Here is a 16,247-nt window from a genome sequence, read left to right on the forward strand (position 1 = left end):
CCCCTAAACAAGGCAGTTAACCCACTGTTTTGCCCGGTAGGCCGTCATTGTAAATAAGAATTTGTTCTTAACTGACTTGCCTAGTTAAATAAAAGGTCAAATACATTTTTAACAATCTGATGTTAGAGGCTTAATACACTGTTCTTTACACTGTGTCCTTTTCCTAAATTGCAAACTTCTTCTCAATGAATACATACGATTTAAAATGTCTTAATCCCTTTTCATACCCATCTGCCAGTACGCATTGCATTTCTACTACCCTTTCAGAGAGTTAGTGCTTATGTTACAAAGCCCTCAATGGGTGTGTGAATTAACCATCAGCAGGGAGAGGATAAGGGGGGCCAGAGGAGCAGAGGTGGGGGTCACTAACATCTCTGCCACAGGTCACAGAAGACTCCCCACACAGTGTTAAATAGTCAAGAGCAGAGCAGCTGAACTGGAGAGAATTTGATACTGGCTAGCTAAATGTGTTCAAGACTGCTGAATAATAACCGGCATGGCCAGAATCTGCTCAGAGGAGCAGAAGTAACAGGGGACTTAAACGCTAAGTCACCTGGTGAATGAGAGCGAGAAGAAGAGAGGGGGATTGTCACGGTGGGGTTAAGAGGAGGGATTAGCCTAACACTAGAGGGAAAAAAACAGATCAGATAGAGAAATATTTTGTCCATCTAGTGCCGCTCAACTCACCCCCATGGCAGCAAAGACAATGGCAAAGTTATCGTCGCTGTAGTCCATCACATCCTTGGATTTCTTCACCAGGCCAGCCTGACGACAAATCTGGGCAGCAATCTGAGAATCAAAACATACACAGGATTAAAAATGATGACGTCTTGAAACATTCACGTTGATAAAACAGCTAGTCTATTAAAAATGACTGGACATCAGCGAGCGCCCCATCCAGCTAGCTACCGGAGCGGTGCGTGTGTTTGTGTGTGTGCGCGCATGAGTATGCATGTTTGTGGGGTGTTTGGGTATGCATAGTTGAAGAACAACTCTGTGATTAGGAATCGAGAGGGGAGGAATTTCACACTTAATGTAATGGTTGCCACCTGTTGATCAGGGCTGACCTCTCATTGCACCCTGAGCTGAGACACCTGGCCCATAGAGAACCATGGCAAAAATGACCCCATGACATCTGTTTAATGAAACGAGAAGCGCTTTATAGCATTCCAGTGACGCGAGAAGTCGACCAGCATCATTAGTCAGACAAGGAGTACCCTGTTCACTGTTTTTAGTACAGTGGGACACTACAGTGGGCTCTCTATCCAACTGCCCTCTTTTGATCATGCACTTCCAGATTGGAGGATAATTATTTTATTCCCCATTCAAAACAGTTGCTAATCAAGGGACCGGATTTAAAAAAAATATGTATACACAACACCCAAAATCTGTGTCATCCTGTTGCTTCAGTGGGATTCTATGCATTTGACTGAGGCTCCCCCTCCGCCAGAATCTGATCGCGCATGTTTCAGTTTGGCAGTCTGCCCTGACCAACAACACGGCTTTCTGTGAACACAGAAAAAAACTCAAGTGTTGGGCCTCCATTGTCTGGCCTGAAGGTCATAATGAGGCTGTTTGCAGACTGTGATGGCTGGTGAGAGGACAGCCACCTCAAGCGTTAAGGGCCTCATGGCTGGGCTACCGATCCTATATTAATCAGTGCCCTTCACACGATCGCCTAATCCCCTCTCGCCATCATTGTCTTATTGGTTTAATTCATTTCCCAGTTCAACCAGGGGGCATCAGCTCTCTCTCCAAGACCTTAGAAAATAGCCTCCCTTCAGTCATGGAAAACCATGGCCACTGTCTGATATGACAATATGAACTATCGAAACTATTAATCTCGTTTCCAAATCAAATGTGCAATAGTTTGGTGGTCTGGACTTTTTTGGTAAGTCCTTTAACACTGATATTTCTCATCTTGTCCCTGAGATTTAGTGGAGAGGTTAGTAGAGAATGATCAAACTAACACAGAGCGAGGCTTGTAATGAGAACATGTTGGAATGGAGAAAGATTTGGACTTCCTTGACACTGCCCCGCACCTTGTCCCCATGTCGTGCCATAAATCACAAGATTGAGTTAGATGAACAAAAAGTCAAGCTGGCAATGACCAACATATTTTTCATTCCTCTCTTTTCAGGTTCAGTCAAAGGTAAAACCCTGATGAAGGCTACAATACATTAGTTTTAACACTAAATAAGCATTTATCAACTTCCACTGTCCTCCATGAGTTGCTAAACTTCCTATTAATTTGAGTTCACTCAGTCGGCTAACTGTCGCTTTAAAACAATAAGATAACTATTCCAATGAATCAGATAAGCAAATTGTTTCAACTCTCATTTATCCAAATCCTAATGAAATACTTCAAGGCACCAGAAGAACTCGGGGGGGGGGGGGGGGGTTGGTCAATTCTATTTTTAGACTGAGATTCGGAAGTCCAGATGGCTGCCATGTGCCGATAACTAACACACTGACACAGAGGCATGGATCTGAGTCACGCTTTCATGACACAACGTCAACTTAAAACTAAATCTGACAGATTCAAAAGATTTTAAGTAGTGCCTACGTATATGGTATTATGCCACCTTCAGGTTTCTCTTTAGTAGGTTTAATGTGTTCATACCATTGACTAAATAGGCTGTTAATATGAGCCTAAAATTAAATGGAGAACAAGCATCTAGTTAACAGTGTGTCTGATACACAGACTATCAAATGTGACAGGCACATGATTGTGCGAAAACAACATGTATGCCACTTAGCAGTGCATACATTTTTATGTATGGGTGGCCTCAGCAGGAATTAAACCTACACCTCTTGGCACTGCAAGCACCATGCTCTACCAGCTGAGCCACACAGGACACAAGACCTATGCTCTCAATTGACTCCAAGTAGTCCAATATGTAGGCAGTAAAATGATTAAATGTGTTTGGCATTCTGGAGTCCTGTGTGTAGAGATGGAGACAGGGTGAGGCAAGGCTCTGTGTGAAATAAGAAAATGCCCTCCACAGGCAGTAAAATGTCAAAGTGGATTTCTGAGATGTCCTCCTGACCCACTTCGCTGTTTCTGCCAGTTCCTGCACCACAGGGCCAAAACAATAAAATCTTCTCAGCCCATTAGCACTAATCATTTAAACACACGTGCACACATACATGCATTCACTTGCACACTTAAGTGCGGGCACACTCCACAAGGGGTGTTTGACAGAAAAAAATAAAGCACAGAAGAATAGATTACTACAAACCAAAACGGATGACACTAAATTAGAATCGCCTGGCTGTGATAATGCAAATAGCTGAGGTGTCTAACAGAATGAACTGCCTCATGTTACAGATCACATTGTTCTGCTAGTGTTCGAAGGTCCTCTCCAATGCTATTGACTGAGGCTAGAATATGGCAAAATGCAGCCCAAGGCACATATAGCTTATTTGTTTGTGTGGCCTAGCCTTGTCAGAGCTAGCGTCTCCATCGTACCTCGTTGTGGGGTAGGCCAGCGGCAGAAAAGATGGGGATCTTCTGACCTCGAGCAATGCTGTTCATCCCATCGATGGCAGAAATACCAGTCTGGATCATCTCCTCAGGGTAGATACGGCACTGAGGGTTGATGGGTTGGCCTGGGACAGGTCACAAGCAGAGGTTCAGAAACACAAACCAGAGGGTAAGCCACTTCCAACCCAGGTAGAAGTAATATACAGTGCCCTCCATTAATATTGGCACCTTTGATAATTATGAGCAAAACGGGCTGTGAAAAATGCCTTTGCTGTTTATCTTCCTGGTCTTTCATTCAAAATATTCACAAAAATCGAACCTTTAATTGAAGTAAATACATGTAAAAAATATTTTTCTCCGATACGTGTGCCACAACTATTGGCACACCCAAGAAATTCTTATGAGTAAAATCTAACTGAAGTATATTCCCATTCATATTTTACATTTTTAAGTTCACCTGAGTGATGAGGAACACTTAAGTGGTAAGCCATGACTTCCTGTTTCACTGGGGTATAAATATGAGGTGACACACAGGCAAAGTTCCCATAGTCATCCATCACTATGGGAAAGACCCAAGAATATGTGCTCTCCTCTTCAACTCATCCCACAGGTTTTCTATGGGGTTTATGTCAAAGGACTGAGATGGCCATGGCAAAACCTTGATTCTGTGGTCTGTGAACCATTTTTGTGTTGATTTTGAGGTGTGATTTGGCTCATTGTCCTGTTGGAAGATCCAACCACGTGTGCCAATACTAGTGGAGGGCACTGTAATGGATATAAATGGTAGAGTTGGCCTCATAATAGTTTAAATTCAGATATTTAAACTATGTGTAGTTGCACACAAGTAAACTATGGTTTAGAAAATAAAATGAAATAAGTACACGTGAGGGAGATGTAGGAAATCCCCAAAAGGTTTCAAATCAATACATGGTGGGAAGATGGAACAAAAAGGTCAGAACGGAAATCAGGGTCAAACACATTGTTGCCTTTAAGATGGCAGACTCATGACCCTCTTTCAGGTCATCTATTCATTGGGATGCCATGCCAACACGATGGCACGCTACATGTGAAAAGGGACTCGGGGGATGGGATCAACAGTCAATAAAAGAGAGAGAGTTTGGCCTTGTGGCAGAGATACAACTAAAGACTGAAATCACACTATACAAGCTAAAATATAGCTTCACATCTAGATCCACTAGCAGAATAGAGATGGACGCTTATCCGTTGTGAGCTCAGTATATTATGATTATCGTCAAGGTACCATGGTTCTATTTTTTTAAATATTTTTTTTATCATGTCAGGGTCAATTTAATTTCACCACAGACAATGTTATCTAGGAATATTTTTTCACTCGGTGAATGAACTGAACTATAGCTCCGTCCTACCCATGATATCCAGGTAGTCTTCAGCCAGCACAGTGGGGCCGCGGTCAATGGGCTTGCCTGAGCCATTGAAAACACGTCCTGAAATGAAAAAGCGTAAGACATTCTCTATTGGTTTCATTTCATAGCACATGGATTGCCATCAACATAATTCTCTCTGCCTCTGATTCCTTAATAAATATGAGCAGTTATTTCAGGTTTCAGCCAATAGTGGAGATACTGTATCTAACATGTTCATTCATTTTAGGCCCATTAATCAGAATACTCTAGCAACAAATGGTTCACTCTCTACTATTCAAATACACCTGACCTTGAGACCCAATGATGTGGTTTGACATTTACAAAAGGTCATTCAAGCCTCAGATTTTCTTCAATGTTTTGTTCCCCTAAGTCACGTTCGGGGAAGACTCAACGCAGGACTCAAATTGAGGAATTAACAGAGGTGAGGTAAAAATGGAGCAGAACAATTGTATTAAGCACACTAAGAGAGTAAAGCTTCCAGGGTATGTTCTTCTTTGTGTGAGAAAGGGGGAGTAGGAAACAGTTATACAGATTGATGAAAACAGACGTAGAGCAGCCTAATTAAGTCTTAGTGGTGGATTTCATGCTTCCTCCTGCCTAGCACCCACGGGATGCTACTCAGCTTGTTGGAGGGCTCATCTTACCCAGCATGTCCTCAGACACGGGTGTGCGCAGGATGTCACCGGTGAACTCACAGGCCGTCTTCTTGGCATCAATACCAGATGTCCCCTCAAACACCTGAAAATGACATTAAAACAGGAATGTTCAGTCGTTTGTGGTGTGTACGCGTTTGTGTGTGTGTGTGGGGGGTGGGGCTCACCTGTACGACAGCCTTGGTGCCAATCACCTCCAGCACCTGGCCACTCCTCCTGGTGCCGTCAGGTAAAGTCAGATGCACAATCTCAGCATACCTGGGAAACTGCCACAAGATGGAAAAACATACATTTAACAAACATGTTTCTTACAGTCTTTCAAAACAGGAAACATACACAGCCATCAATAAGGATAACCCTGCAGAAAATAAGAATATCAATAAGCAAGCCAGAATTATTATACAGGAGTAATCTTGGAAACCCCCCCCAAAAATCTGGCATAATTGCATCAGATGCTCGATTAAGTTCTGGGGGGTGGCGACGTTAAAAGGAAGATAAACGCAATTTGCAAAGTCTCCACCCCCCCTTAACAGAAACTCTGCAAGTTTCAGGCAAGTCTATGGGCCAAATGTCCCCTCCCCTTCCCGAAATTCAAATGATGCGAGCATTGAGATATCGTGATTAGTCCAAATGATCAGTGACAAACAATCTGCATACCGGAACAAAGTTCCTCATTATCAGTCACAGCCTGTTGACAGACGTTACGATACCAGTTATGTTACGTGCGTCTGTCCACGAGAGATTAATAGAGAAGTAATGTTAAGTTTTCAGTCACCTTCACATTATCCAGAATCACCAGGGGGCCATTCACTCCAGACACAGTAGAATAAGCTGAAATGGAGAAGAACAGTCAATTTGTTTTGCATCACGAACCACATTTTAATCCACAGTTATGCGAGTCAAGTCGTACCGTATGGAGAAATTTAAAAAAATCACGACAGCTGTGATGGAAACAGGAAGTTACGGTACAACTTCATATGCCGACAGATAATGTTTGTTTGTTTGACACGGTGGGATCTTTGTGTCTAAAATTAATAATGCGAGAAATGTCAGTTGAAACTCCTTTATGTGCAAATATTGATATAATAACCATCACATCGAAGTAAACTTGAAGTCACGATGATATGGTGTGTGTTCCACCCACCAGGGAATCCATGCAGTTTATTAGGCTACAGATTAAATCAACTATGATGAACTTCACAGTGTTAAAGCGGACAGTGATGAGCTTGATGCACCTTTCAAATAAATGTCAAGGTCTTATTCTGGTGACATGGTCGATGCTTGACTGTCGTTTGACAAATATTCTCGCTCTTATGCATAATAATCTCACGTAGACTAGCCTTCCAGCACAGCATCTGCAAGCTGATGGCTAGAGCACATGCCAGAGTAGGCACATTTTCTATTTAACGCAACCGTTTGTGACAAAACTAAAATCGGGTAGAGTTGAAAATGCAGTGGAAACGCATTGAACTTCTGAAAAAAACTTCAGCGAAAAAGTAGTGTGTGTGTGCACTGTTACCAAGCACTGATTTTTAACCGCAACAAATCAGTTTGGTGGAAACACACCATTGGTGGGAAAACGCAATATTTTCTTCATTCAGATTTTGAATATTCACATGAAAATCTGTTCCTAATTGGATGGAAACCTAGCTATATAGGCAAAATTGTTTCGCTTGCAAGTAGATCAAAACCATGACCTTCAGTATAGGGGGGGGGGGACATGAAAAACATGTCCACCAGACCCAAGAGTGGGCTTAATGTTAGACAAGAGATGCGACACCTTTGAACCAAAATGTTAAAAGCAATAGTGACGGAGGTTAAGAAAGGGGCATGGCTTTTTTTGCATGAAAGCCAACAATCATATGGTAGGCTAGTGTTTAAGGATACCTATGTTAGTAATTGCAAAGTGACCTTTCGTAAAGGGGTTTAAATGGCTTTCATGCATTTCATGGCCAAATGTCAAGGCCAGGCAAATGGAAAGGAAAATACATGAAATATACGCACTTTGAACATAAGGGGAAAATTGTATATACCTAGACCAAAGTCTACAATTTCTTAAACAATAGGACAGACATGCAAAGGCGATTGTTATGGGAATTAGTGAATTTCGTAGAATTATAACTTAGCACAATCCATTCATTAATTCATTCCCTGTACTCACATTCACCCCAGTGTCTCCACTTTTGCAAGCTTGTTAGGTTTTTTGGCTCCAACCATCTCTTTTGTCTGTGCAATAAGCAATTAGCCTAATTATTAATTGCTTAAAATGACTTTCACCCATCTCCAAAACATCCGTTTAAGGTGGATCAAGGATTCAGCACTCTTTTGTGTTCACTTGGTCCCGAGACCCTAAACCTCATTGTAAATACACATATTAGAGCACTAACCGCCTTAGGGAGGGATGTGGCCCCTAAGGGCCAGGAGTTCTACACAACCACAGTGCTCAAAGCCCTCCCAAACTGACTTTCTACTATAGCATGGGTGCATGGGCCCATTTCCTGCTTCCAAAACACCAAAACGCACACCCCATCAAAATGATCACAAAACAAGGCAAGGCAAACTAGGCAATCAACCATGTTTTAACAAATACCCAAGAAAATAAAAAATATGTTTTGGTGGATGTTTAAATCTGAACTAGGACTTTTAACCCAATGAGTCTCACCGTAATGCCTGTGCGTTTTGGACTTCTAACCACTTTTAAACATTGCGTGTTCATCTGCATCCGTAGATGCCAACCATTAGTCAATGTGATTAATGGGGGCTGAGCTACAGTGATGTTTGTGAGACAAGGGTGGATCCCGGCCTTTTTACTAAACTGTCTGTAGAGTCCGAACGGTTTGAGCTACAAACTATTAAAAAGCTGACACCCTCACGAACATTTATGACACAAGACTGGTTAGAAGGTAAGCAGTTCTTCTACATAGAAGACAATAGGAAATCCTAGGGCATAGTGTCTATAATACTGTAATAAACTAAGTTGTGGTCACAAACTCCGAACAGTTGTCACTGACTAGTTGTTTATCCCACTGAGCAAAGACTTTCTGTACTTACAGCATTCATATACATTTAATCAAGGCTTTCGCTTTAGCTGACATTATTATTAACAGTTGTAAATAAAACTCATGAATGCAACTGTTTATGTCAAATTGGTTTGTGTTCTACTTGTAGCCCAGGTTGTCCTGAAAATAAAATGGTAAAACACTTCATTGTGAGGCTAAATATAAGGGGTAGACATGCAGATGAATTAAAGTGAGATAAATGAAAAGCTGATTTTTTTCTGGGGTCTCAGGACTGATAGGGTTAACTAGCCAAACTCACCACACTGTGTATTGAGGAGCCCAAGCTGTCAGTGTCATGGGAAATATACAGGTGGATGAATAGGTGGAGGCGGGCCTGGAGACTGTCATTAAAGGCCCAAGTAGAGACAAACAGAAGAGCATGACTGTGGTCCAAACTTTGTCCTCTTACTTTCTTTGGGAAAACATTACCTCTGCTGACATTGGAGCCAATTTGTCAGTGTATGTAAAAACGTGCGCCTCCGCCTGCTTCTTCTCGCACATCTGTAGCATGTGAAGGCGAGGAGAAGGGCCGTACGGGGGGGGGGGGGGGGGGGGGGGGGGGGGGGCATTGTTTCCACCAGGTCTTCCATCATGCCCTCGTTTCTTTTTTTTGTGTGGACCGTCAATCTCTTGGCCAATATCAAAGCTGCAAGGAAATTAGAGCAGACTGGTTCTAACACTGAGTACTAAAGCCTGGCAGGGTGCATCCACTATGCCACTAATTAGGCAGCGGCCAACAAATAACCTGTCAATGCGCTATAGCCATTTCTCTCACACACACACACACACACACACACCTGCATTTCAACCCCTATTACCCAGCGTAAGAGAGAGGGGGGGGGGGGGGGGGGGCGAGAAAGAGTGTGAGAGACAGATGGCACACTCAAGTGTGATAAAAAGAACCACCACAACAGAGGGGTGCTAGTTGCCCTTCATTCACCAAATAAACTGCCTCTGCTCTGACTATCAACCCCCTGCACCAGGAGTAAAGACATTTGTCGAGTCGAAAATAGACTATTTAAGATTCTAAAATCCACAATGCAATTCTGCAGCACCTCATCTGAACCAGATAGAGCCTACCCATACAAAGGAAATTACAAAGTCACTGATTGATTCCCTGTTTTGCCTCCCTCTACCCTATGGCACAGGCCTTGTATGTAGGCTAATGAGTTGTCTAGCATTAATTAACACTGCTAAGCCTCAGTGCGAGCCCACGATCGCCTCAGTCTCAACACTTAATGAAATGATCCCCTAATTAGCTATGAATCCTGGTTCTCTCTATTTCGTAACTTTAATTCAGAACGTGTCACTACTCAAATCTGCAAGTAGACCTATATGAATTAAATATAAGCATGCGGTGGCGATAATCATGATTTAGGCTAGCCTTGATGATATCTTGACTCGAGATATTAGCCTAAATTATTAACTATGGTCCATCATAATATAGCCTAGCATTTGAGTTTCCATTCTACCCTGTTGATAAACAATATATGCCCATCTTTATTAGAATTTACTTATTTAGGTTAGGGGTCACTGATGGCATATCCTCAAACCAAAAACCTTATGTAAACCTTGTAATTGACCTCGCATCTAAAATCTGGCAAAATTCAACTTCCTCTCTGAGGACTCCTTTCATAGCCTAAAGCCCTTGAGTTTCCACTCGAAATGGTTCCCAAAACTAAAAATACAATAATATGAATGCAGAAATATGCAGAACCACTGCAAATATCCCCACAATGAGTGTAGTGAAGGCCAACAAAAATATGTCACTTCTATTAGCCCACAAGCTCAGTCTTTGCAATCATGGCTGCACTAAATAAAAGATTAACCTCATAACTGACAGGATTATGCTTTCGCCTCCAACAAATCTTGGATATTCCCTTTAGATTTATTTATTTTTTTCACCCCTTTTTCCCCCTCAGACAAATTGCAGAATGTACATTGGTTGGTCGTGTTTAGACCTATTATGGAGTTAATAGCTACACTTACCCTACAAATCGTCCATATTTCTAAAAAGGAGATTCATATGGCTATTTACTGAAGGGTTATAATTATGATGCAAGAAAATTGCAGCTGTATAATTGTACATGAACCTCTTAAAATCTTTTCAGAAGTCCACAAAGCTCTAATGGAAAATATATGAAAACAAATGGGAACGTAAGCGCAATTTCAAGACGGGCCTATTTTCAGAGACTTCATCTACGCATTTATTGTGAGAAAGAAAATTATTCTTGCAGCATCTGGTGGATGGTGCTCTCCTAAAATACCCCCCAAAAAGTAATTCCAACAAAACAAATAAAACGCATTGTTGCAATTATGGTTTAGACAAGGCCCACCAGAACTTATAATAATGAAAAACAATTCAAAGGCATCCTCTGGGACAGTTGCACACTACAAAAAAAAAATATATAGTAGGCCACTTATTACACAAGATAACGATTAAATCAATGGGCTATACATTCATATGGTGTGAAGTAGCAACATTTCCCATTAGGTTTGAAAAACTTTCTGCACCTCTTTTGCTACTTGAGCTCAAGTGCAGCGGTCCCCTGGCTTGGCATGCAACGGCAGTGTGGGTCACCCTCCGGCCTGTTCAGCTGCCAGAGCCCTTTGTGTACAAAGATGTTAATTGGTCCTAATCCGCCACTAGAAGCTGTTTTTGTAGCCTGACCTCGCACCCTGAAGAACACCTTGGTGTGAAATACTAAAGGGCCCATTCAAGTACCAGAGAAAAGAGGTACAGAGCATTCCAACACAATTCAATTTCCCTGCTGAAAGAGGGGGATCTGGGGGGTGCTGGGATGGAGATGGGGTGCATCATCATTTGAATGCTGAATAAAATGGTACAAAGCAGTGGTAACAGTGATGTGCGGCTCACAATCACACATTCTACCCGACCACAAGCATGGACAGGGGGCTTCTCACAGGCTGCCAGGAGATGGGAATGCTAATTGGCCCAAGCCTGAAACCAGGGAACCTCCTCATACTAAAACATCCAACTAGCCAACAAACCCACTCCACCCCAAAAAAATTAAGTCTAAACAGGTTCCATGGGATGTCCCAACTGACGTCACCCCATTGAAGTTGAAATTTAAAACGATTAGTGTTAGGGTTGAGTAAGGGAGTACGGGGAAGAAAATGTATGAAATGTATGCATTCACTACTGTAAGTCACTCTGGATAAGAGCGTCTGCTAAATTACTAAAATGTAAATGTAATGGTAGGTAAGGCAAGGGTTGCGTTAGAGTTCAGAAATCTGCATTTTAAACCATTTCACCTGAATGTATATTGAAAGTCAGTCTTGTTTTTTGCTTCAATAGAGTGATCATGGGCGTGCATCTATAGTTCCCCTTAAAATATATATATATATATACACATTAGTGCTTACAATTAAAAAGCAAGGTCTTCTTTACAAAAGCTACAGCCATCATATTTCTAATGTTTATCATAGAAAGAATGTAGCCAGCTACATTTCCTAATGTTTTGCATGAAGTTAATCATGCATATAACCAGAGAAAAGTACTAGAGAAAAGGAGCTACACATCAGTCAGAGCGCTGTCTGCTGATAGAAAGCCCCTTTGTGAATTCTGATCCGAGTGGAGGAGAAGTGCAACTCAAGCACAAAATTAGTCTGAGGCTAGCAGAAATTACAATAAGAAGCATTTTAGATGTCCGTTTATGCGTTATTTTTTGTTGTTGCATAATTCTGCATTAACATGAGCCCTGGGTAAAGGTTTAGGGTAGGGATGTTCCTTTTTGTGCTATCCAGGATCATTATAATGGATATATGCGAAGGATTGGCAATAGAAACAAAGGTAAAACAAACTAAAAAGTACAGTTTGCTGTTTTTTCAGCTGCTTGATGTGTGTGTGTTAGGTTTAGTTGGCTAGCAATGGTGAAGTAACGTTAGCCAGCTATCCTCCAGAACTATATTATTTAGTCGACAATCAGCTCGTTGTTGACCATTTAGACATTATCTATTAAATAATGATTTAATGAAGTTGTCTCTAGTCATCATTGAACCTCTGCTAGCTAGTTACATGCCAATGATTTGTTTAGCATAGCAACGTGGAATGAATAGAATGAACGACTGGGTCAAAACATGAAAAAGGAATTAAAGACCAGCCTGTTTGGTTTGCAACTTCAGAACTAATTGGCTTTTGCCTGGACTATATCATCTGGTGGAAGGAAGGGTGAAAAAATATAATAAAAAAAAAGGTATCATTTTTTTTTTTTTTTTTTTTAAACACATTGGCAACCATTTTATAAAACCCATAAAGGCCCTCGACCTCGGGAATTATCGTGTAATAACTCCCGCCTTGGGCCTAAGAACAGCCCAGAGTTATCAGCCGATTGTCCCCGAGTTCTCATGCCTTATTGCTTAAGTAACTGTCCAGTGAAAATCTCGCTTTTAAAAGCTCATACCCAAATAATGTTATTGACTCGTTCTACACTTGCATTTGTGGCCAAAGCATAAATCTTTTTTTAAACGCACAACAACAAAAAAAACACTTAAAAACCCCATCTCAAACAGACCATTTCAATAACACTTGCCATTTCCTCAGAGGATGACGTCATGTTTTTGGCCAGGATGTTTCATTGGCTGAGCTAGCAAACCAGCTATTTACTTGTCATTAATATTTTTTATTGACAGCTATGCCCACACCATTTTGTTGTTGGGTACGCCCACACCATTCAAAAACGACAGAAAATCTGCTTTTTAACACAGCTGAAGTCGGAAGTTTACATACACTTAGGTTGGACTCACTAAAACTCGTTTTCAACCATTCCACAAATTTCTTGTTAACAAACTATAGTTTTGGCAAGTTGGTTAGGACATCTACTTTGTGCATGACAAGTAATTTTTCCAACAATTACTCACTGTATCACATTTCCAGTGGGTCAGAAGTTTACATGCACTGTTGACTGTGCCTTTAAAGAGCTTGGAAAGTTCCAGAACATGATGTCATGGCTTTAGAAGCTTCTGATAGGCTAATTGACATCATTTGAGTCAATTGGAGGTGTACCTGTGGATGTATTTCAAGGCCTACCTTCAAACTCAGTGTATCATTGCATAACATCATGGGAAAAATCAAAAGAAAAATCAGCCAAGACCTCAGAAAAAAATTGTAGGCCTCCACAAGTCTGGTTCATCTTTGGGAGCAATTTCAAAACGCCTGAAAGTACCATGGTCATCTGTACAAACAATAGTACGCAAGTATAAACACCATGGGACCACGCAACCGTCATACCGCTCAGGAAGGAGACGCGTTCTGTCTCCTAGAGATGAACGAACGGACTTTGGTGCGAAAAGTGCAAATCAATCCCAGAACAACAGCAAAGGACCTTGTGAAGATGCTGGAGGAAACAGGTACAAAAGTATCTATAGCCACAGTAAAACTAGTCCTATATCGACATAACCTGAAAGGCTGCTCAACAAGGAAGAAGCCACTGTTCCAAAACCGCCATAAAAAAAGGCCAGACTACGGTTTACAACTCCACATGGGGGTAAAGATCATACTTTTTGGAGAAATGTCCTCTGGTCTGATGAAACAAAAATAGAACTGTTTGGCCATAATGACCATCGTTATGTTTGGAGGAAACAGGGTGAGGCTTGCAATCCGAAGAACACCACCCCAACCGTGAAGCACAGGGGTGGCAGCATCATGTTGTGGGGGTGCTTTGCTGCAGGAGGGTCTGGTGTACTTCACAAAATAGATGGCATCATGAGGAATAGAAATGATGTGGATATATTGAAGCAACATCAAGACATCAGTCAGGAAGTTAACCTCTATGGGCTAGCGTCCCACCTACGTAACAGCCACTGCCAGCCTGTGGCGCGATTTTCAAAACCTTAAAAATCCTATTACTTCAATTTCCCAAACATATGACTATTTTACAGCCATTTAAAGACAAGACTCTCGTTAATCTAACCACACTGTCCGATTTCAAAAAGGCTTTACAACGAAAGCAAAACATTAGATTATGTCAGCAGAGTACCAAGCCAGAAATAATCAGACACCCATTTTTCAAGCCAGCATATAATGTCACCAAAACCCAGAAGACAGCTAAATGCAGCACTCACCTTTGATGATCTTCATCAGATGACAACCCTAGGACATTATGTTATACAATACATGCATGTTTTGTTCAATCAAGTTCATATTTATATCAAAAACCAGCTTTTTACATTAGCATGTGACGTTCAGAACTAGCATACCCCCCGCAAACTTCCGGGGAATTCGCTAACATTTTACTAAATTACTCACGATAAACGTTCACAAAAAGCATAACAATTATTTTAAGAATTATAGATACAGACCTCCTCTATGCACTCGATATGTCCGATTTTAAAATAGCTTTTTGGTGAAAGCACATTTTGCAATATTCTAAGTACATAGCCCAGGCATCACGGGCTCGCTATTTAGACACCCGGCAAGTTTAGCACTCACCATAATCATATTTACTATTATAAAAGTTTGATTACCTTTTGTTGTCTTCGTCAGAATGCACACCCAGGACTGCTACTTCAATAACAAATGTTGGTTTGGTCCAAAATAATCCATCGTTATATCCGAATAGCGGCGTTTTGTTCGTGCGTTCCAGACACTATCCGAAATAGTAAAGAAGTGTCGCGCGCATGGCGCAATTCGTGACAATAAAATTCTAAATATTCCATTACCGTACTTCGAAGCATGTCAACCGCTGTTTAAAATCAATTTTTACGACATTTTTCTCGTAGAAAAGCGATAATATTCCGACAGGGAATCTCCTTTTCGGCAAACAGAGGAAAAAAATCCCAAAGGCGGGGGCGGTCGGGGTCACGCGCATAGGGCCAGTGTCCCTTGATCGGCCACTTGAGAAAGGCGATAATGTGTTTCAGCCTGGGGCTGGAATGACGACATTCTGTTTTTTCCCGGGCTCTGAGCGCCTATGGACGACGTGGGAAGTGTCACGTTAGAGCAGAGATCCTTAGTAAATGATAGAGATGGAAAAGAAGTTCAAGAAATGGTCAGACAGCCCACTTCCTGTAAAGGAATCTCTCAGGTTTTGACCTGCCATTTGAGTTCTGTTATACTCACAGACACCATTCAAACAGTTTTAGAAAATTTAGGGTGTTTTCTATCCATATGTAATAAGTATATGCATATTCTAGTTACTGGGTAGGAGTGGTAACCAGATTAAATCGGGTATGTTTTTTATCCAGCCGTGTCAATACTGCCCCCTAGCCCTAACAGGTTAACTTGTTATGGATAGGGGGCAGTATTTTCACGGCCGGATAAAAAACGTACCCGATTTAATCTGATTATTACTCCTGTCCAGAAACTAGAATATGCATATAATTATTAGCTTTGGATAGAAAACACTTCAAAGTTTCTAAAACTGTTTGAATGGTGTCTGAGTATAACAGAACTCATTTGGCAGGCCAAAACCTGAGAAGATTCCAAACAGGAAGCGCCCTCTGACTATTTCTTGGCCTTCTTGATCATCTCTATCCAAAACAGGGGATATCTGCTGTAACATGACATTTTCTAACGCTCCCATAGGCTCTCAGAAGGTGCCAGAACGTTGAATGATGACTTTGCAGGCCATGGCTGGAAAACAGTAACGCATTTGGATAGTGGTCGATCTGAGAACAATGAGAC

At 41.5% G+C, this 16,247-nt stretch overlaps 1 protein-coding gene across 1 annotated transcript in view; it reads right to left on the minus strand.

The window, feature by feature from the left end:
- Nucleotides 1–16,247, minus strand: part of atp6v1ba (ATPase, H+ transporting, lysosomal, V1 subunit B, member a) — a 45,380-nt gene that overhangs the window by 17,049 nt on the left and 12,084 nt on the right. The window contains exons 2-7 of the mRNA NM_001141746.1: nt 6,319–6,374; nt 5,711–5,809; nt 5,535–5,628; nt 4,873–4,950; nt 3,473–3,612; nt 688–789 (exon numbers count right to left, since the gene is read on the minus strand). Coding sequence (NP_001135218.1) covers nt 688–789; nt 3,473–3,612; nt 4,873–4,950; nt 5,535–5,628; nt 5,711–5,809; nt 6,319–6,374 — 569 coding nt within the window. The remainder of the gene's footprint in view (nt 1–687; nt 790–3,472; nt 3,613–4,872; nt 4,951–5,534; nt 5,629–5,710; nt 5,810–6,318; nt 6,375–16,247) is intronic.

Source organism: Salmo salar, chromosome 18, assembly GCF_965601325.2.
Source record: "Salmo salar chromosome 18, fSalSal1, whole genome shotgun sequence".
NCBI lineage: Eukaryota > Metazoa > Chordata > Actinopteri > Salmoniformes > Salmonidae > Salmo > Salmo salar.